The sequence below is a fragment of the Tamandua tetradactyla genome, chromosome 15 (genome assembly GCF_023851605.1).
Source record: "Tamandua tetradactyla isolate mTamTet1 chromosome 15, mTamTet1.pri, whole genome shotgun sequence".
NCBI classification, from domain to species: Eukaryota; Metazoa; Chordata; class Mammalia; order Pilosa; family Myrmecophagidae; genus Tamandua; species Tamandua tetradactyla.
In genome coordinates, this window is record NC_135341.1 from 61,147,100 (window position 1) to 61,170,177 (window position 23,078).

Here is a 23,078-nt window from a genome sequence, read left to right on the forward strand (position 1 = left end):
GGTGGTTTCCATCTCTTGGTAATCATAAATAATGCCGCTATAAACATTGGTGTGCAAATGTCTGTCTGTGTTCTGCCTTCAGTTTCTTTGAATATACACGTAGTAATGGGATTGCTGATGATATGGTAATTCTATACTTAGCTTCCTGGGAAGCCACCAAACTGCCTTCTAGAGCAATTGTACCATTTTACATTCCCACCATCAGTGCCTCTTTTTTCTCCACATCCTCTCCAGACTTTTTGTTTTCTGTTTTTTTTTTTTATAATGGCCATTCTAGTGGGTATGAGATGTTTTCTCATTGTGATTTTAATTTGCATTTCCCTAATAACCAGTGAAGTTGAGTATCTTTTCATGTGCCTTTTAGCCATATGCATTTTCTCTTCTGAGAAATGTCTGTTCATCTCTTTTGCCCATTTTTAAATTGGATTTTTTGTCTTTTTTGTTGTTGAGTTAAAGAATCTCTTTATGTATTTAGATACTAAACCCTTATCTGATAGGTGGTTTCCAAATTGCATAGGCTGTCTTTTTACTTTCCTGACAAAGTTCTTTGATGCACATAAGTGTTTAAATTTGAGGAGATCCCATTTATCTATTTCTTTTTTTCAGTGTTCATGCTTTGGGTGTAAGGTCTAGGAAACCACCTACTATTACAAGATTTATAAGATTTTTCCCCACATTTTCATCTATAAGTTTTATGGTCTTAGCTCTAATGTTTAGGACATTGATCCATTTTGAATTAGTTTTCGTATAGGGTGTGAGATATGGATCCTCTTTCATTCTTTTGCATATGAATAGCCAGTTCTCCAAACACCGTTTATTGACAAGGCTGCTCTGTCCCAGGTGGTTTGGCTTGACTGCAGGCCACAAGATGGCAGCTACAATGAAGGTCCTCAATGAACTCTCAGGAGAGGCTGGCTGGCTGAATTAGGAAGAGTGATTGTTTCTTCTGAGTTCTCTTTAAAAGCCTTCTGATGATTAGAAAAAGCATCGCTCATTGCAGAAGACACTCCCCTTAGATGATTGCAAATGCTATCAGCTGTGGATACCACCAGTGTGGTCATGATTTAAGTCCATGAAATATCCTCATAGCAACAGACAGGCTGGTGCTTGCCCGACCAGACAACCAGGCACCGCCATCTGGCCAAGCTGACACATGAACCTGACCATAACAGGTAGTTTTTCCTCCTCTTCAATTTTTTTGAAGAATTTGAGCAAGATTGGTATTAATTCTCTCTTGAATGCTCAAAAGAACTCACATGTGAAACCATCTGGTCCTGAACTTTTCTTTTTGGGGAGCTCCTTTATTTATTTATGTTTTTTGGTGGGGGGAGCATCTTGATTACTTTACTGTGACTGGTTTATTGAGGTCATCTCTTTCTTCTTGAGTTGGTGTTGGTTGCTCATGCCTTTCCAGGAAGTTGTCCATTTCACTACATTACCTCATATAGTTGCTCATAATATCCTTTCATTACATCTTTTATTTCTGGGGTCAGTGGTTATGTGTTTATTTGCTAATTGTGTTTATTTGCAACCTCTCTCTTTTTTTTGGGAGGGTGGGTGCATGGTCTGGGAATCAAATCCATGTCTCCCGCATTCTTCCACCGAACTACCCTGCACCCTACTTTTCTTTGTTGTTGTCAACCTAGCTAAGGGTTTATCAATTTTATTAATTTTCTCAAAGAACCAACTTCTAGTTCTGTTAATTTTCTCTATTATTTTCATATTCTCAATTTCATTTATTTCTGCCCTGATCTTCATGATTTCTCTCTGTTTGTTTGCTTTGAGGTTAGTTTGCTGTTCTTTCTCTAGTTCTTCCACATGATATTTGTTCTTTCTTCTTTTTTTTAATATAGGCATTTAAGGCAATAAATTTCCCTCTTATCATTGCCTTTGCTGCATCACATAAATTTTGATATATTGTGTTTTCATTTTCATTTTCATTGAGATATTTACTGGTTTCTCTTGTAATTTCTTCCTTGACCTACTGGTTGTGTAAGAGTGTGTTGTTTAGTCTCCATATATCTGTGAATTTTCTGGCCCTCTACCTACTGTTGATTTCCAACTTCATTCCATTATGATCTGAGAGAGTGTTTTGTATGATTTCAATCTTTTAAAATTTATTGAGATTTGCTTTGTGACCCAGCATATGTGTATCCTGCTATTGTGGGGTATAATGTTCTGTAAATATCTGTTAAATCTAGTTCATCTATCATATTATTCAAAATCTGCTTCCTTATTGATCCTCTGTCTAGATGTTCTATCTATTGATGAAAGCAGGGAATTGAAGTCTCCAGCTATCATGGTAGAGGTGTCTACTTCTCCCTTCAGTGTTGTCAGTGTTTGCCTCATGTATTTTGGAGCACTCTGGCTTGGTGCATAAATTTTTATGATTGTTATGTCTTCTTGTTGAATTGTTCCTTTTATTAATAGATAGAGTCCTTCTTTGTCTCTTTTAATTGTTTCACATTTGAAGTGTGCTTTGTCATATATTAGTATAACTATTCCTGCTCTTTTCTGATTGTTGTTTGCATGAAATATGTTTTCCCAACCTATCACTTTCAAACTATTTTTGTCCTTGAGTCTAGAGTTAGTTTCCTGTACACAGCATATAGATGGATCCTGTTTTTTAAATCCATCTGCAAGTCTTTGCCTTTTGATTGGAAAGTTTAATCTATTTAATTTAATATTATTATTGTAAAGGCAGTTCTTTTCTTCTACCATTTTGTCTTTTAGATTTTATATGTCTTACCTATTTTTTTCCTTTTTTTAACCTTTATTGATAATCTTCATTTCTGCACTTTTCTCTAGACTTCTATTCTGTCTTTTCTTATCTGCCTGTGGTGCTCTCTTTAGTATTTCTGGTCAAGTTTGTGTCTTAGTCACAATTTCTCTCCGTGACTATCTGAAAATATTTTAACCCACCCCCTTGTTTTTGAAGGAAAGTTTTGCTGGGTGTAGAATTCTTGGCTGGCAGTTTTTCTCTTTCAGAATCTTAAATAGATAATGCCACTGCCTTCTTGCCTCTATGGTTTCTGCTAAGAAATCCACAATAGTCTTCTTGAACTTCCCTTGAATGTAATGTATTGCTTTTCTCTTGAGGTTCTCTTGATGCCTTCAAAATTCTCTCTGTTTTTGACATTTACAATCTGCATAGTAAGTGTCTTGGAGTATGTCTGTTTGAATCTATTTTGTTTGCAGTATGCTGCACTTCTTGGATCTGTAATTTTATATCTTTCATAAGAGATGGGAAATTTTCAGTGATTGTTTCCTCCATTAGTCTTTCTGTTCCTTTTCCCTTGTCTTCTTCTGGAAGGATACCACAACATGTATATCCTTGTGCTTCATGTTGTCATTCAATTTCCTGAGACCCTGTTCATATTTTCCCATTAGTTTCCCTATATTTTCTTTTAGGTGTTGGATTCAGATGTCCAGTCCTCTAGTTCATTAATCTTTTTTTTCTGCCTCTTTAAATCTCTTGTTGTAAGTCTCCATTGTTTTTTCATCTCTTCTATTGTGCCTTTCATTCCTATAAGTTCTACAATTTGTTTTTTCAAAGTTTTGAGTTCTTCTCCATGTTTGCCCAGTATCTTCTTTATATCCTCCCTCAACTTCTTGATTTGATTTTTTGATGAGATTTTGCATGTCTGTTCAAATATCCTGAATTAGTTGTTGCAACTCCTGTATCTCATTTGAAGTTCTGGGGCCCTATCTTCGATTTTCCTAGAGTGACTCATTATTTTCTGCCAGCATCTAAGGATTTGATTTCCTTAATTAGTTTATTCTGGAGATTGTTTTCACTCTTTTATCTAGGGTTTTCTTGCAGGATGGCCTTGTTCTCTAGCTGTTCTTTGATATTCAGTTCAATTTATTCTACACCTGTAGCCCAGGTTCTGTTAAGAGATTAGAATTTTTCAGTTCTTGTTTTTCTGTTTCTTGTCCTGCCTATATGGAGCTTTTTTTTTTTTTTTTCTGAGTAGGGTCTCCTCAGATATTATCGACCACAGTCAGATTTTTCCAGACCTGACAGGCCCCCCCATCTCAGGAGAAGAGAGTAGCCAGCATCGGTTTTCATTAAGGGTGAGACCCAGTAGGTTGTCAGACTTTCCTATGAAACCTCTAGACTCTGTGCTTATCCTGTCCTACCCAACAGTGGCACTTATCTGCCCGGAGCTTCCTAGTAGCATAGAGTGATGCAGTGCCTTAAATTTCAGGAGACTCTTTCTGCCAGGAGCTTGGTCGAGAAAGAGGCAGCAGTAGTAGGAGGGCTTTAATTGCTTCTGTTTTCCAGCCCCTGGAGCCTGAATTCCCTGAAGGAGGGCCTCCACTTGAGCTGGGCCCTGTCCTCTTTTCTTGGGGGAAGATATGCCCTTTAGGGAATTAACCCCTTTAATCTGATTAGTTACTTTGTCTCTCAGACATGCCTTAGTTTCTCCCTTGCCTGGAACAGTGCTGAAACCTGAGAGTGCTTGAAGTTTTAGCTAATAAGCAAAGGTTAAAAAAAAAAAAGCCTTTTCAGACCCAGATCCCCATTCCCAGGTTTTCCAATCAAGAGCTTGAGTTGTATGTGGCTCTGTGTATCACCAGGCTCTTTGTGCCCCCTTTTCTTGTGGTTCAGCCCTTTTCCAGTAGTGTATGCTGCCCAATTCAAAAAGCCTCTTCTTTTTTTTTTTTCATAAGCCCCCCTCCCCCCTGAACCCCATCTGCTGGGACCAAAACTCCTGGTTTCTTTAGTGCTCATTCCAGGTCTAATTGTACTTGGGGTCTGTTTTCAATAGTTAGAATTTGTTAATTCATTCCACAACTGGAGCTTGGTTGAGCTAAGCCCTTTCTACTAATAAAATCTGTTTCCTTTCCCCTTGGGGAACCAGCCTACAATGCCTGTGGGGGAGGGGCTCCAGCCTCTGTGACTTGGGAGACTTAAAGTTCTGTGTGGGATCTCAGCCATTCCATAATGGTGTACACTGTGTCCAGTCACTGATGCCTTCCCCACAGCAATTCTGTACAGCTCCTGACTTTTTACTAGCTGCTCTGGAGAATGAGCTAAATCCCACACCTCACTGTGCCACCACCTTGCCCCGCATCCCCTCATTTACTTGTAAAACTGGGATTGGAATGGGTCAGGAAGAAAATAAAAATGGGATCAACCAAGAGCTGGCTTTGTAGGCAGCAGTGGAGAAAGGAAAGGGATAGGGATAGAACTCAGATGGCTGGGAAGATTTTGATTTCATTCTAGTTCTTAGGTGGAGGTATGGGTAAATGAATACCAATTTTGTTATGCTTAATAACCTACATATGAGTTGCATGTATATATGAAAAGTTCTATGGTTAAAATAAAATGTTGGGCAAGAGAATTATTAGTCATGTTTATCTGTATTTGAATCCTTATATTCACTCCAACCTGGCACAAATACCTACTGTCTCAGTTTGTTAAAGCTGCCAGAATGCGATATACCAGGAATGGACTGGCTTTTACAAAAGGTATTTATCAGTTTACTGTTTGACAGTTCTAAGGCCATTAAAATGTCCTAGTTAAGGCATCAGCAAGATGAGCCCTAGACTCTGAAGAAAGGCCACTGACATCTGGCATACCCTGTCAGCTGGGAAGGCACTGGCTGGTGTCTACTGGTCCTTGGTTCTGGTTCGTTGCTTTCAGCTTCTGATTCCAAGGTCTTCTCTTAGCTTCTCTGGGGGAAATTTTGGATTTTCTCTCTTAGTTTAGCATCTCACAGGCTGTTTTCTATCTCTAGAGTCTGTGTTCTGATTTCCAAAGTGTCTCTCTCTTAAATGACTCCTGTAAACGAATTAAGACCCACCTTGAATTAAGTGGGTCATAACTCGGTAGAAACACCCTAATCAAAATGTCCCACCCAACAATAAGTCTGCCCCCAAAAGAATGGATTAGAAAAACATGGCTTTTCTGGGTTATATAACAGTTTCAAACCAGCACACCTACAATGGCTTTATATATAGGAGATGTAAAACATGTCATTGTTGGATTGTATTAAATTGATATATGATTCTTATAATATCAGAGCATAGATGGTTTTTATTTAATTCCACAAAAACTATTAACAAATTGGCTCTAGGTCTCAGTCGAAAAACGGGGTTGAAGGTTATTGAGGGCTGTACCTGGGGTGATTTAAGGCTACCTCAGTAAGGTGAAAGATGTGAGACCAATGTGCAAAATGATCAAACAATCCAGAATTTTAGAACAAGGCAAACAAGAGATGTTGATAACACTGAAAACTTTAGGAAAAATATAGTCCTGTTAAATGTAAAAATCACCTAATTTCATAGGGAGAGTTCGAGCTTTTTTAAAAAGACAACAGGACTAAAGCATGCAAAAATACTAGATTTAAATTTTTGAATAATTATTTCTTTTTTAAATACAAAAATGATTATTTTCCATTTTAAGTATAATAAGAAAATCATTCAAGGCACTAAGATTTAGGTTCCTAAATCATACTAAAGCTTGTAAACAATTATGATGAGGCTCTTCCATTTACACGTAGAATGTCAGTTATATTCTGTGTTGGAATGTATTTAGCTTCCTTTTTATTAAACTCTTAAGAGAGTCTTGAGGGCAAATAACCTTTATTTACTTTTATAATGTCGAACACAGAAGAGTGTAGGTTCTTGGTAAATGTTTGTCAAATCAAATTTTAATAAGTCATTCTAATTGCCTCTGCCTTCTGTTCTCAGGGACTTCTCTGGTGGACTAGGATCAAGACCAAGACCAGGTAACTTGGTGTTGGTAACAATAAAATCATACACTCCTCACTGAAATTCAATGTCATTTATGTTACCATTTCATATCTTTCCCCCTTTTATTTCTTCAGCTTTGCTGCCTCTTGACCTGCTTCTGAAAGTGCCACCCCTCATGCTCAGGGCCCACGTTAAGGAAGTAGAGGCCGAGTTAGTGACAGGGTGGCAGTCCCATAGCCTTCCCACTGTGATTCTTCGCAATCTCAAAGATCATGGTAGTACTTATTAGATCATGTTATGTCAAGCTCACAGTGGGTGAGCAACAGAATTATAGCTGGGCCTGAAATGTCTGAGTGATGCATGGGAGGTAATTTTAATACAAACAGCAAGAGCATTCTGTTTTGTATGTCCACCATTATTAGTCTGGTAATTTGATGGTTTGAAAATGCTTCCTTTGTTCACTTATTTGATTAAATATTATATGCTGTTTTTCCCAAAGTTTGCATTCCTACTTTGGTAAGAATGTTAAGCTGTTGAATTATTGATGCTTAAAGTGCATACCTACTAACAAAAAATAAAAACTGTTTTACATAGATATTTCTGTAAATGCTACATTCCTAATGATACAAGAGTGAAACACTGTTTTTCTATCTTTTACTCTGACATAGATAACTTTTTAATTATTTCTATTTATATTTGATTAAAACTATATCATATTGTATCTCTAGTAATTTAAAAATATGGATTATTGAAACATAAAAATTCATAATAATGATTTGGGAAGAAAAAATGTGTTACTCCCTTTCTAATTTCTGTTAAAGAGGAACAAAGTCCAACAGCAATAGTAAGATTATTAGTAAACCTACATAGTTCAGCAAAATGTTTAATAATTGTGCTTTTAATATATGTGTGAGTATATGACTCTTGAGCATAAAGTTCTTTTTTACTACTTTGATTAATTTGGAGTTAGTATTTATTGTTATTTTCACTTTGGCTCCCTTATTTCACATTCTTTTATGTGAACATAAATATGTGAATTGATTTATTGTAATATTAGTACGTCTCCATGTTTATTAAATTTGCTTTAGAAGAGCTATTGACAGTTTTGAGCTATTTATACCATCAGTCCATAGATGCAAACAAACAAACAAAAACTGAGAGATGGCTTTGTTGTTAAGATGTGACCATGTTCTACTCCTGTTATTTTGCCATGAGGTAAGTTTATAGTATAATCATGAAGGTAAATGTTGTGCATTGATTTTATAATAGCAAGAGCAGAATACATATATATATAAGCAATTCACACTTCCATTGTAATTCATAATAGGAATTCTTTTTCCTAAAAGGCATGTTGAGTTAGCCCAGTTTATGTTAATGAAATGTGTCAGATCTCTGGACCTTTAACCAAACAAATTACATTATAACACAGTTTACATGTTATGTATTCTCTTCATTAGATTTCCAATTTGTTTAACAGTGGACACTGAAGAATTTACAAATTCATATATTTTTAAATTTGAAATTGAATATGCTATAGCATTTTAAGTGTTGTCAGTGAGTGTTGAAGTTTGTCCATAAAAGGAGCAATTCCTACTAGTATTGGATACTATATTAGTGCATATGTGAACATGTGGGTTGTTCTACCTTTTGAGTCAAAAAATTAGTTCTGTATTTTTCTCCATCTTTTACAAGGTTGTTTTTCTGCATACTATAAAAGTATTGCAAGTACATTTGGACTGTTGGTTGCTTTATCAAGTTACGAACAACTGGTAACAGCCCTGTTCACTTAGGTGGCCTCATCTGCTAATTGTGCTTCATTCCAGTTGTTACCGCTGTATCAATAGCCTAACTGAGATAGGCAAAATTGATACAGTACTCAGACAATGGGAAAGGAGTTTGGACCAAGGTGTTGTGAGAGTTGTTGTTCTAATCAGTGTGAGTTATACTTTAAGTATTTGTCGCTAATAGGTCAATCACTGAAATGTAGGAATTGTTTTTTTTAGAGCAGGTTATAATAGTATAGTTTCATTTACTTAACATTTGATTTTGCTTTCTTGGATAGAAAGGGACATGTTGAAAATTGTGTGTAATAGCTACAACCCTGCACTGTCAAAATGTTCTGAAAAACAAAAAATTGGCTGGGAGGTGTAAACTTGGTCAAAATCTGGTTATGCCATTAGAAGTATATGTAGTATCTGAACACCAATTATGTGTTATGGCAGAATAAAGGGTGATAACTATTGTTTTATAGTGTTGAGTGGTTGTATTATAATATAGTATTGCCTCTGTGGTACTCTTAAATTACGGACTTCCAGGTTTGTATTGTGGTGATATAGCAGTATTTAATGGCATCACTTCCAAACTCCCATAGAACAAATAAGCATGAGAATATTTCTAGTTAACTCTATTAAAAGTCCCCTCATTCTTTTAACACTGTGTTGTATTAATTATTTATTTTATACGTATTCTTTGAGTTACATAATAGGCTATAGCTTCTTTGGCTATAGCCAAAAGAAATGAAAAATTAAGAATTCCTATACTCCGTGATGAAAAATATTAACATTAAATAACATGGAATCAAAGAATAAGTAAACATTTTCTGCAGAGTAATTATTATAGCTCAATTTCTGTAACTGTAATCACTTGTGGGTTACCATCACACATATTTGCCCATGTCTGAGTATCATCTATACCATTATTTTTCTTTAAATTAACCTATATTTTCAACTTAAAATTATTTAAAGGGGAAATTTATATCATTGCTATATGTGGGAAACTAATATAGTATCACTTGCCATAAATAGATGGCAATTGTAAAGATAAATATAAGCAAGAAAGTATTAATAAATTCTAAGTACATATCATTGTCTTATCCTGAGGTCTGTTGTCTTTGTTATAAAAGAAGACTAGCTAATGCTTGAGAGATGGTTAAGACATACCTGTACCACACTGCAAGTTTTTCCTAATATAATCATTAGAAAGAAAAGAAAATTGGAAAAGGAATAACTTTCTGCTATGCTATCGCATACCTGATGTTCTCACTATATAAAGTTATGCTGTAGAAGTATCCCATACCTTGGGAAACTCAGTTCTTCAAAAATGACTGATGAATTCTATTGTCTATAGAGTCCAATTAATTAATCAAAGTTGGATATTATATGAGTGTTTTGAATGTGAAAATATTCTAGGGCCAGTCATAGATAAAATACTAATAGTCTCCTCTTGAGTTACGAGAGATGGTCTATATTTATGAAAATTAATTATATCAAAACAAATTATAGGACTCTTTGTTAAGTATGTGGAGTACAGATTAATGTTTTGGATGCTATTAGCATTGGTCAAATATTTTAAACATTTTTAGAATGCCTATGTAAAGTCAACTAAAGGTACAGCCTTATTTTACTAGATTAACCCTGACATTTTCCCCACCCAGATAAATAAAAACCTAAAGACAGCTCTTTTGTGCAGTTATTAATTTAGATAGCACCTGATACCCAGGCACAGAATATGTGGGGATTCTTTTGATACTCACTTTGTACAGAAATAGTCATTTCATGATTTCTTGGCTTTTACGTTTCCTTACTTGATGACTGGGAATCTATTTTCATACTTGACCTTTGTTCATAAAGTCCAGATTGTTGCTGGAGAAATGTGGTGGATTCTTTTGCCCACTGTGCTCAAATTCCTGACCAATTCCTGAGACACCTGGTTTTCAAAGAAGGAAAGAGTTTCTTACTAGGCATGTATCAGAAGATCTGATGGCCTGTCAACCCAAAATCTGTCTCACCAAACTGCAGTTAATGATAGCTGTACAGAAATAAAAGATGGGCAGGTATTCAGCCCCTCAGAAACTACTTAATTGAGTAACTGCTGTAGATCCACTACTGTATAAGCCCTTGCTTATTCTTACTATTCAGAATAACTGCATAATAATTTGAAACAGTGGGGAAACAATGATTTTTAAATTACGCTTTGAATTGGGGATGGGTAAGAGACAGCAAATTTCCTGTGCCGATTATGCCTTGCTTCCTAATTCTTCATGCCAAGATGCCGAGGGATGCATTAAAGAAGTGTGTACCAGATCTTAAAAGGATGCTGCCTAGAGATACAAATTTTTTTTTCATATCTTTATAGAGTAATGTCTTATGAAAGAGATACTCAGTCTCTTAAAGTTTTTTAAGGTCCAAATTCAAAACCAAGTGTAAACTGCAAATCAGTTGTTAAAAGGACTGCTCACCACCTTGCCTTTGGGGTATCTGCCCTGGATCAAAGGGTAAATGGAAGGAAAGGAAGAAAGGTATACCCTCCTTGGTTAAGAATAAAGGAAAGTCAGTGTGACTTGGTTAAGGATTGTAGCAAAGTGTAAGAGATAATTGAGTCAATGGAGAAAAGTAAGAACCTCAAATTCCAAATTACCATTATTAATGGCATTTAAAAAAATTTCAGAACATTTACAACTACCCTTTGAATTGGTTTGTCAGCACAGTAATCCTATTTGGGTATTGAAAATAGCCATAGGTGTGCCAATATTAACGAGAAATCTAGACACCAAGGACCTTAGTTTCTTATGGAGTCTTTTGCATTTGAACTATGCTATCTTGTGCATATGGACATCTAACCAACATATACCTCCTTTACAGAAATGTAAGTGCTAACAGCCAGAATTCATCCATGTGTCGGGTCCTGTTTGGGAAGTAGTTTAACTCCTTAGGACTTCAAAGTACATTTAACCCATGATAGGTGATTTAACTCATTGTTGGTGTCTCTCCTTAATCATTCAATTAGCCATTAAACTTCTGCTAATTCCATATCTTCAGGAAAAATGGTGAAATATCCAAGTCAGATTGGACTAGACTGTTCTCTAAATGGCTGCTGTAGGCTTCCAACCTCCTGAAAGCAAGAAGCTCCTTTCTTCTAGCTGAGCTACCTCCCTGCCCTTTAGTACAGCTGAGAGCTTTCTCATTCTTAAATGAAACTCCTTCGTATGGACTCACAGATTATTTAGGATTTTTTAAATTAGGTGTCAATCATATATTTTTATTTATCTAACTACTGATCTTTAAATTATATGGCAGTGCAATAACACAGTTCTTGAAGTTATCCTTTAGGTAAAATGAGTTTTATTTAACCATTATGAATGGAACTGGCTGAAGGACAGAAGAGTGAAAAACAGAGATTTATATATGTAGGCAAGAAGGAAAAACTGAAATAAAATTGCTAAATTAGGTATATGACTGGTGAAACTTCTTTAGGGTACTAAAACCATATCATTTTTGTAATTAACTTCTTGGTTGAACTATAAATCCTATCAGTATATTAATTTCTTCAGGTTAACCTCTCACTCTTTAGGTTGTAAAATGCCTATACCTTGATTAGTGTGGATTGTTAGTTAAATAAACTGTGGCATGCCCTAAGAGTGTTAGATTAGGATCAGCTAGGGTTAATAGAAAATGTTCTAGCACGATGTCAGAGAATCAATCATTATTTTGCCTTTCTTTTTTTTTTTTTTTTTTAACTTATTTGGGATACATTTTTCTTTAATGAGAGCAACCACCATTTGTCTAGATCACTGTGTGTGTGTTGTGGTGGGGTGGGGGTGGGGTGTCCCATCTTCTTTTTCTGCTCCATGTAGTTGGGTTAGATTTTACATCCACAGCGGTGAACAGTGTGTTTTTCACACCACAGTATTGTTTTCTAAAGAACTCTAGGCTTTACCAATAAAGATGACTTGTGTAGGGAAAAAAATTCCCACTGGTTGGAATAAAGGGAGGCCATTGTAACTTGGCTAGTAATTAAAGCATAAGAAAGACTTGAGGCAATGGAAAAGACCTAGGCTCTATGAACTAGACCAAAAGTATAATCTATTTTTAGGACCAAATTCAGGAACAAAAGTATAACTTTCTATAACCGAGTTTAATTTCTAAATTGAGACCCCATTCCACTGATATCAGAAAGCTTAGTCAGTTAGCCTACAGGTGGTTTGTTCATATCAGTCTTTAAGCTAGTCAAATTGAGGATTTTCCATCTCTCTCTCCTTCCCTGGATGATATTTTTGTTCCAAGAGCTTAGTCAGTATCATGGTTCTGGGGCTTTGAGATTCCCTTCACTGGCATTAGATTATTGAGTGTGGACTCCCCACTTTGGCATCCAAAGAAATGGCACAGCACTACTTGACCTCCAGTTGCCAGTCCTTGATGCCTTAACATGAAGGCAATTCCTCTGTAGGGAAAACTAGATCTGTCTGTCAGCTAACCTTCTCAGGATCATAGGGAATTCAGCCTACTCATTCTAACCACTTTGAACGTAAAGACTTGGGGAACTCAGCAGAACCTCTCTGGCTTTGACACCCCAAGAACCAATCTGTACTGCCATAGCTATCTCCCCATGCCATAGTGGTGGTGAGCACAATCTATATAGCTGCTCCCTTCCAGAATGGACACAGTACACAAGTCCCTACCAATCTTGAACCTAAAATACAACTCTCCCTTCCTTGAGTCTTTGCTCAAATTGAGCTGGAATTTTGGTCTCTTTTAGAGATACTGTTTTATTCTCCAGTATCCTCTTCCTGCCTCCTCAAAGAAGCTTTATCACATCTAGGAGGGGCAGGAAACAGAGTTGCTCAGCAATAGTTCTTCCTATTTTTCCACCTTCTGCTTAGACTACTTCCTCTTTAAAGCCCAAGAATTTGCTCTCTCTTTTCTGTCTACTCTCTGCCACCCGGTCTTGGGGCAATGCTGATTTCACATCCTGCTGTTTGACAGGGGATGCTTATGCAGTCGAAAGTAAATGTGGGAACAAATACAGCAATAAATTCTTCACACAGCATCCTCCTATGCGAACTATATATTCATGTCTAGCAACCTTAACTTTAAAAATCCCAAAGTTATACTCTATATTCTGAAAAAACAGAGATAGTTTTAGAATTGGGTAAAACCATAGTCTTCATATGCAAAAAATTAAACCTGAACAGGATGTGTGAAGCATTATATAAAATTAACTCAACCGATATTCAAAAAGGCAGCACTTCAAAACAGCCTTGCTTCTTTGACCTTTAAGAAGCTTGTTTCTGCAGGTTCAATGAAAGGAGGTTTGTTGCCTGACCACCAAAGGAATGAAAGGAGCTGATGCTTTGATGCAGCTTCCTGCCATGCTGTGGGAAATTTCCCTGGAGGCACAAGGCTCAGACTGTTGAGTCTCTTCCTAACAATTTCTGCCTGGCATCAAACTGTCTGTAAATTTGTGTTGGAAAGTGTTCCATGCCCAACCCCCCAACCATCATCTTTCTCTCTCTTTTGATGGAATATCATTTTCTCAATCACTTAGAACCAGATTTCAGCAGCCTCCTAGGTAATTGCTGCCCGCAAATTACCACCCTCACTGTCAGTGATCTCAGTTACCTTCATTTCTCTCTTTCTTTCTTTTTTTTTTTGCATGGGCAGGCACCAAGAATCAAACCCAGGTCTCTGGCATGGCAGACTAGAACACTGCCTACTGAGCCACCGTGGCCCACCCAGTCCCTTCATTTTATTCCCAATTTCACCATGCTTCCTTTTCATGTGAGGAAACCAAGGCCCAAACAACATTATGATTTTCCAGAAACCATAGCAGAGGGAAAATGTTCAAGCCAAGTCTTTGGACTTCAGTTCTAGGCCTCTTCTCAGGAAATCACTTTTCCTAAGATACAATCACTTTAAGGCTTCTCACCAACATTCAGTATGCCTCCCCACTAAGATCCCCCCACTAACTGTTCAGCTCCCCACTACCCTCCCCACCCTCCACCTCCACACAAGTCCATCTTATTGTACTGCACACCAACAGACACTTAGCTATTCTCTCATTGTGGGCCTCACTTATCTGATCCTGGAACTGTTTATTCTTCTGGGAAGCCACCACTCAAACACACTACCCCCACACCACCTTCATATCCCATGTCTTTGGAAGTAATATGAATTCTTCATGGTCTTCTCAAATATTACTTCCGCATCAAATCACTCTTCATCCCCCATCCCATGGTTCTCTGAGTGAACCTCCCATCAATCCCGTGTGAGTCTGTAGTGCTTTTTACACTGCTGAATACACAGTGGTTGATTGCTGAACATATGTAAAGTTGAACTGCAATTCAGGAAGTTTATTTTACCTTATGAAAGTAAAAAGGTACGAGCAAATCAATTCACCAAAACTTATATTTAGAAGGTTTTATGTCTTTTAACAGAATAGTTGGTCCAATGTAGAGTTAAGCTGATGTATGTTTTCACCCCATTCATTACGTGAAAATAATTTTTACTTCTTCAAGGAGCCTCTTGAATCTTTCTCCTCACAGTTATATATGTCTTGATTCTTAGCTGAGAGAATTCAGAAAAATTGTAGGTTGTTACTAAGTGTTGGTCAACTGGGAGATTACAGTGTAATCTATCTTTTGTTTGATTTGTAGTAATTAACAGCTTCAAGCCTTTCATTCTGAATTTTAGTTTCAATAGATTATATATATAGTGTAAACTGAGTCTCAAAGCACCAGGGATGGGCAAGGAACTCAGATACTGTAATGTGCTATGAGATAATAAAGCAGAATATAGTGTATTGCATATGTTACAAAGTCTTAATATTTCCTGTTTCCTTAGACAACTCATTGCAGCAGTTTCTCAGACTTTCCTTGTTCTAGATCACTTTGACAGTTTTTGAGGAGTACTGGTCTTTAAAATGTCTTATGTTTGATGTTTTTCTCGTGGTTATCCTTGGACTATGGATAACCTTAAAACATCCTTTTAAGAAGTTTTTTAAAATAATAGATATTTTCTTCCTAAAAGCAAAATATAAGAAGAAAGGTTAAAGAATTGCTAAATTTCTTCACTTTGAATATCTGCCTTTTCTGCTTCACCTTTCAACTCAGAGTTATTGATGGCTGTGTTTTTCCATTAGTATCATGCTCTGGGCCATTGAGAACATTGATGATACAGCATTTTAAAAAAGGGCTCCACTGGGTTTTCATCCAAATTACTGATCCCTCACTGCCAGTTTTGAAGCTGTCATTTTCCTTTCATTTTTTTCTAATTAGAGAAGTTATTGGTTTACAAAAAATGCATAAAATATATAAAATATAGAGTCCCCATATGCCACCCTATTTTTGTTATAATTCATGAAAAAACATTTTGCTATTAATCATAGTTCATCATTTGCAATAAGGTTCACGGTGCTATACAGTCCTATTCTACAAAAAAATTTATTCTATGAACATTTATGCAAGCTAAAATTTCCCTTTTAGCTGCATTTACGTGTATAATCTAGTGCCGTTAATTTTTTTAACAGTGTTGTGCTGCTGTCACCATCATTACCGTCACCATCCATCACCAAAACTTTACAATCAACCCAAATAGAAACTCTGTACATTTTAAAGATTACTCCCCTGCTTTCCCCCAGCCCAGAACCTGGTAATTTATATTTTAGATTCTGACTCTATGAATTTGTTTATTCTACTTGTTCATATCAGTGAGATCATAAAATATTTGTTCTTTTGTGTCTGGCTTATTTAACTCAGCATAATGTTTTCAAGGTTCATCTATGGTGTCTCATATCAGAACTTCATTCATTTTTACTGCTGAACAATATTCCATTGTATGTCTATACCACATTTTATTTATCCATTCATTGGTTGATGGACAGTTGGATTGCTTCCATCCTTTGGCAACTGTAATATGCCACTATGAACATCAGTGTGCAAATAATCTGAGTCCCTAGTTTCATTCCTTTTGGTATAGGTAGAAGTGGGATTTTGAGGTCATATGGTAATTCTATGCTTAGCTTTCTAAGGAATTGAGAAACTGTCTTCTGCAGTGGCTGTCCCATCCTATATTACCATCAGCAGTGAATGAGTGTTCCCATCTCACCACATCCTCTCTAAACTTGCACTCCTTTATTCTAACTGCAGCCATTCTAGTGGGTGTGAAATGGTATCTCATTGTGATTCTAATTTGGATTTCCCTAATAGCCAGTGCTGTTGAGCATCTTTTCATGTGCTTTTTGACCATTTGTACATCTTCTTTGGTGAAATGTCTATTTATGTCTTTTGCCCATTTTAAAAATGGGTTTTTTGTCTTTTTATTGCTGAGTTGTAGGGTTTTCTTATATATTCTGGATAATAAATCCTTATTGGATATGTGGTTTCCATGTATTTTTTCCCAAGTAGGCTGTCTTTTCACTTTCATGATAATGTCCTTTGATGCCTAGATGTTTTTAATTTTGAAGGGATCCTATTAATCCTTTCCCCCCCCCCCCCCTCTTTTTTGCTTGTGGTTTCAGTGTAAACTACCTGACAATGTCCTGAAGATGCTTCCCTGTGTTTTCTTCTGGGGGTTTTATAGCCTGGTTCTTATATTTAGGTGTTTGATCCATTTTGAGTTAATTTTTGTATATGTTATGAGTTGGGGATCCCCTTTCATTCTTTTGCATATGGATATCCAGTTCTCCCAGCACCATTTGTGAGGAGACTCTCTTTCCCAAATGAGTGGATTTGCAGCCTTGTCAAAAATCAATTGGCCGTAGATGTGAGGGTCTATTCCTGAACTCTCAATTTGATTCCATTGGTCTATATATGTGCCCTTGTGCCAGTATCATGCTATTTGGCCACTGTTGCTTTTAATAAGTTTTAAAGTCAGGAAGTGCTAGTACTACAATTTCATTCTTCTTATTCAAGAAGGTTTTGGCTATTTGGGGCTCCTTAACTTTCTAAATAAATTTGATGATTGGCTTTTCCATTTCTGCAAAGTAGGCTTTTGGAATTTTGATCAGGAGTCCATTGAATCTATAAATCTTTTGGGGTTAATTGACACCTTAATAATATTTAATCTTCCAATTCATGAACATGGAATGTCTTTCCATTTATTTAGATCTTCTTTGATTTCTATATTAGTTATTATTCTCTAGAGAAACAGAATCAACAGGGAATACTCACAAATATAAAATTTATAAAAGCTTCTCATGTGACCATGGGAACATAGAGTCCAAAATCTGCAGGGCAGGATATGAAGCTGACGATTCCGATGGACGGTCTGTACGAACTCCACAGGAGAGGCTTGCCAGCCAAAGCAGGAAGAGAGCCTATCTCTTCTGAATCCTCCTTAAAGGGCTTCTAGGGATTAGATTAAGCATCACTCATTGCAGAAGACACTCCCCTTTGGCGGATTACAAATGGAATCAGCTGTGGATACAGCTGACATGATCATGACCTAATTCTATGAAATGTCCTCATTGCAACAGACAGGCCAAACTGGTCCAACCAAACAAAGAGGTACCACCACTTGGCCAAGTTGACACATGAACCTGACCATGACAGTCCACCCCTTGTCAACTTGGCAACTATACATATCACCTTAAACCATACCTAATTTCTAAATAAAAACAATAAAACACATTTTTTCTTTCACCTAACAATACTCAACTGTCCTTCATATAACTGGAAACACATTAAATCTCTCCAGAATAGGATGCAAGTCCTTGGGTAATATTCATTCTTAAACTTGGTATCTTAGAACTTAAGTGGTATAACAGGAACAAAACAGCATTTCAGTCCTTGTTTCTGTAACTGATCATGTGGTCGCAGTTTATATTTGTCACTACCTTCTTCCACTACCCATTCCATGTTCCCTTTACCCTCAGCAAGCACTTCAGCTGGTCATGGTTCTTTGCCTGGTGGGGTGACCCAAACCTTCATTCCTGAAGTTTCAGAGCCATTGGTAGTCCTGCCTGAATTGTGTTGTGGCAGTTTTCCATTGATTTTACTCACAGGGCATGGTAATACTAAAAGATGCCCCAGGGGATCTCCTATATTCCAAGAAAATGCTTCTTTACCTCCATTGTGTAGTTGCAGTGCTATTTCCCCCTGATAGTCAGGGTCAATCACCCCAGACAATAATGTAATCCCCTTCTTGGCTTATTGATCCAGGGGCATGAGTAGCCTAAAGTGACTAGGTGGCAGTCTTAGATTCCAGTTCAATGGAATCATTTTTGTTTCTCCTGGTGGAGAACACTACCAGGTGGAGAAACATTGTTGTTTCTCCCCCTTTTGAAACTAAAACCTATAGACCAACAGAGCTCAGGGTCGCAGGGACAGGAAGCAAAACTTTCCTAGTGGATCACTGGGGGTAATAGTGAGTGGTACCACTCCCATTTCCACCCCTTGGTTCCTAGACCCATATATCCTGGCTATGGGAGAACAGGACTATATAGTGGATGCTGATTCAGAGAATATACAGCTTCCTGGAGAACATTACCCCAGCCCTTAAAGGTTTTACCACCTAGTTGGCACCGTAATTGATTTTTCAAAAGGCCATTCCACCGTTCTATCAATCCAGCTGCTTCTGGATGATAGGGAACATGGTAAGACCAGAGAATTTCATGAGCATGTGCCCATTCCTACACTTCATTTGCTGTAAAGGGTAGACATGGCTATTATAATAGACAGCAAACTCAAAGCAGGAGTCAAAATTATATGACTCACAGAGATTTGTGGTATTGGCTAATAAATCATGGGTTACCTGGAAATACAATAGAAGGGCAGTCTACTAAATTCTTGTTCGAGCTGTATAAACAAGAGTTCTAGGTCAAGTGAACAGAAGTCTAACCTGAATTGCAAAAACACCTTGTTCCTTGATCAGAAGCAATGCTGTGTGGAATACCATGACGATGGATAAGGCATTCTGTAAGCCCACAAATGGTAGTGTTGGCAGAAGAATTGCATGCAGGGAAAGCAAACCCATATCCAGAGTATGTGTCTTTTCCAGTTAGAACAAATTACTGCCCCTTCCATGAAGGGAGTGGCCCAATGCAATCAACCTGCCACCATGTAGCTGGCTGGTCACCTCAAGGAATGGTGCCATATCAGGGGCTGAGTGTCGGTCTCTGCTGCTGGCAGATTGGGCACTTAGCAGTGGTTGTAGCCAGGTCAGCCTTGGTGAGTGGAAGTTCATGTTGCTGAGCCCATGCATAACCTCCATCCATACCACCGTGACAACTTTGTTCATGAGCCCAGTGGGCAATGAGAGGAGTTGCTAGGGAAAAAGGCTGACTGGTATCCACAGAATGGGTCATCTTATCTACTTGATTATTAAAATCTTCCTCTGTTAAAGTCACCCTCTGGTGTGCATTCATGTGGGATACAAATATCTTCATGTTTTTAGCCCACTCAGAAAGGTCTATCCACATACTTCTTCCCCAGACCCCTGTGAATCAGTATATAAACACACTCTGGTCAGTTCTCCTTCCAAGCAAAATGAACAACCAGATGCAGTGCTTGAAGTTCTGCCCACTGGGAGGATTTCCCCTCACCACTGTTCTTCAAGGACACCCTAGAAAGGGGTTGTAGTGCTGCAGTTGTCCACTTTTGGGTAGTACAGCATATTGTGCTGAACCATCTGTAAACCAGGCCCAAGTTTTCTCTTCCTCAGTCAGTTCACTCTAAGAAACTCCCTAAGAGGCCATAGCTCTGTTCTGGGAAAGTGAAGGTAATGTGGCAGGAGTGGAGACCTGGGCATTTGGGCCACTTCTTCATGTAACTTACTTGTGCCTTCAGGACCTGCTCTGGCTCTATCTCGTATATACCATTTCCATTTTACAATAGAGTACTGCTGTGCATGCCCAACTTTATGGCTTGGTGGGTCAGACAACACCCATTCATGATAGGCAACTCGGGTCTCATGGTAACTTGGTGGCCCATGGTTAAGCATTCAGTCTCTACTAAGGCCCAGTAGTAGGCCAAAAGCTGTTTCTCAAAAGGGATACAGACTGTGCAACAGGACTAGATACAAAAACTCAAAAATGGACAACACAATAATACCTAATTGTAAAGTAATCATGTTAAAACACTGAGTGAAGCTGCATCTGAGCTATAGGTTTTTTGTTGTTGTTGTTGTTGTTGTTTTGTTTTTTGTTTGTTTTTGTCTGTCTGGTTGTTTTTTTTTGGTTTTTGTTTTTTTTACTATTATTATTGCTTTTATTCTTTTTCTCTATATTAACATTCTATATCTTTTTCTGTTGTGTTGCTAGTTCTTCTAAACTGATGCAAATGTACTAAGAAACGATGACCATGCATCTATGTGATGATGTAAAGAATTACCGATTGCATGTGTAGAATGGTATGATTTCTAAATGTTGGGTTAATTTATTTTTTTTCTTTTTTTCCATTAATTAATAAAAAAATAATATTTAATTAAAATATTAAAGGGGGAAAAAAAAGGAGAGTAGTTATCTGCAGCAGATGGTAAGACTTTACTCCAAAATCCTAAGGGTCTGCATTGTGATTCTCCTATAGGGGCCTGCCAAAGGCTCCAGGCAGCATCTCTATTTGCCACTGACACTTCCAGCACCATTGGATCTGCTGGATCATACAGCCCAAGTGTCAGAGCAGCTTGTACAGCAGCCTTGACCTGTCGCAGAGCCTCCTCTTGTTCAGGTCCCCACTCAAAATTAGCAGCTTTTCTGGTCACTTGAAAAATGGGCTGAAGTAGCACACCCAAATGAAGAATATGTTGTCGCTAAAATCCAAAAAGACCAACTAGGTGTTGTGCCTCTTTTTTGGTTGTGGGAGGGGCCAGATGCAGCAACTTATCCTTTACCTTAGAAGGGATATCTCAACATGCCCCATACCACTGGACACCTAGAAATTTCACTGAGGTAGAAGGCCCCTGTATTTTTGTTGGATTTATCTCCCATCCTCTGACACACAAATGCCTTACCAGTAAATCTAGAGTAGTTGCTACTTCTTGCTCATAGGTCCTATCAACATGATATCATCAATATAATGGACCAGTGTGATATCTTGTGAGAGGGAGAAACAATCAGGGTCCCTGCGGAAAAGATTATGACATAGGGCTGGAGAGTTGATATACCCCTGAGGTAGGATAGTGAAAGTATATTGCTGACCTTGCCAGCTGAAAGCAAACTGTTTCTGGTGGTCCTTACTAATAGCTGTAGAGAAAAAAACATTTGCCACATCAATAGCTGCATACCAGGTATCAGAGGATATATTGATTTGCTCAAGCAATGATACCACGTCTGGAACAGCAGCTGCAATTAGAGTTACCACCTGGTTTAGTTTATGATAATCCATTGTCATCCTCCAAGACCCATCTGTTTTCTGCACAGGCCACATAGGAGAGGTGAATGGGGATGTGGTGGAATCACCACCTCTGCATCCTTTCAAGACGTAAAGAGTGGCAGTAATCTCTGCAGTCCCTCCAGGAATCTGGTATTGCTTCTGATTTACTATTTTACTAGGTAGGGGCAGTTCTAGTGGCTTCCCACCATAATAACCCTCACTGCATGAGTTAGAGAGCCAATGTGGGGATTCTGCCTGTTGTTCAGTATTTCTATTCCAATTTTCTGGAACTTGGAAAATAACTACAGAATGGGTCCAGGTGCCCACTGGACCCACTATGAGACAGACCTGAGCTAAAACTCCACTGGTCACCTGGCCTCCATAAGCCCCAACTCTGACTGGTCAACCAGAGTGACGTGTTGAGTCCCCTGGAATTAATGTCACTTCTAGCCCAATGTCTAATAATCCCCCAAATATCTGATCATTTCCTTTTCCCCAGTGCACAGGTACCCTGGTAAAAGGTCGCCTGTGTCCTTGGGGAAGACTTGGAGGAAGATTAACAGTATACATTTGTGGCAATGTAACAGGGTCTTCCCCCAAAGGGACCTGGCCTCCTCTTCATTCAAGGGGCTCTGGGTCTGTAAACTGTCTCAAGTCTGGAAATTGATCAAGGGGCTGTGACTCTCTGTTTTTGTAATTCAGGTTAGATTTCTGTTCACTTGACCTAGAACTCTTGTTTATACAGCTCGAACAAGAATTTAGTAGACTGCCCTTCTATTGTATTTCTAGGTACCCCATGATTTATTAGCCAATGCAACAAATCTCTGTGAGTCATATAATTTTGACTCCTGCTTTGAGTTTGCTGTCTATTATAATAGCCATGTCTACCCTGTTTTGGCAATTAAGTGCTGCCACCTGGCTTCTGCCAACTCAGGATCCAGTCATCCCCTTTGTGCTTAAGGATTCCAGCTCAGTGACAGCAGTTCCCACAGTAATATCTGACCTACAGAGAAGTGCAACTACAGAGCTCTTCAAGGATGATGGTGCTAGTTTCACAAATTTATTTCTCACTTTTCTGGTAAAAGATGCATCCTCCGGATATTCCTGGGGTGTAAGAGCAGGCTTTGCATGATAAATCCACTCTGACATTCCAATCTCTCTAAGCCTCTGGATCCCCTCATCTGCATTAAACCAGGGCAGTTCTAGCATTTCAACCTCAGGTAATGTTGGCCACCTTTTGATCCATGTTTCAATCAACCATCCACGAAAACTGTTAATACCTTTTCTA

At 37.9% G+C, this 23,078-nt stretch overlaps 1 protein-coding gene across 13 annotated transcripts in view; it reads left to right on the forward strand.

Annotated features, from left to right (window-relative positions):
* NEK10 (NIMA related kinase 10) overlaps positions 1–23,078 on the forward strand; it is a 297,546-nt gene that overhangs the window by 233,775 nt on the left and 40,693 nt on the right. For 11 of the 13 annotated variants that reach the window (XR_013162877.1, XM_077129956.1, XM_077129961.1 and 8 more), the window contains 2 exons: positions 6,703–6,740; positions 6,840–6,980. Coding sequence is in view for 12 of the 13 variants with exons in the window: in XM_077129956.1 (XP_076986071.1) it covers positions 6,703–6,740; positions 6,840–6,980 (179 nt within the window). In the remaining variant the exon portion in view is untranslated. The remainder of the gene's footprint in view (positions 1–6,702; positions 6,741–6,839; positions 6,981–23,078) is intronic. The other 2 variants (XM_077129959.1, XM_077129960.1) reach the window with 1 other exon arrangement.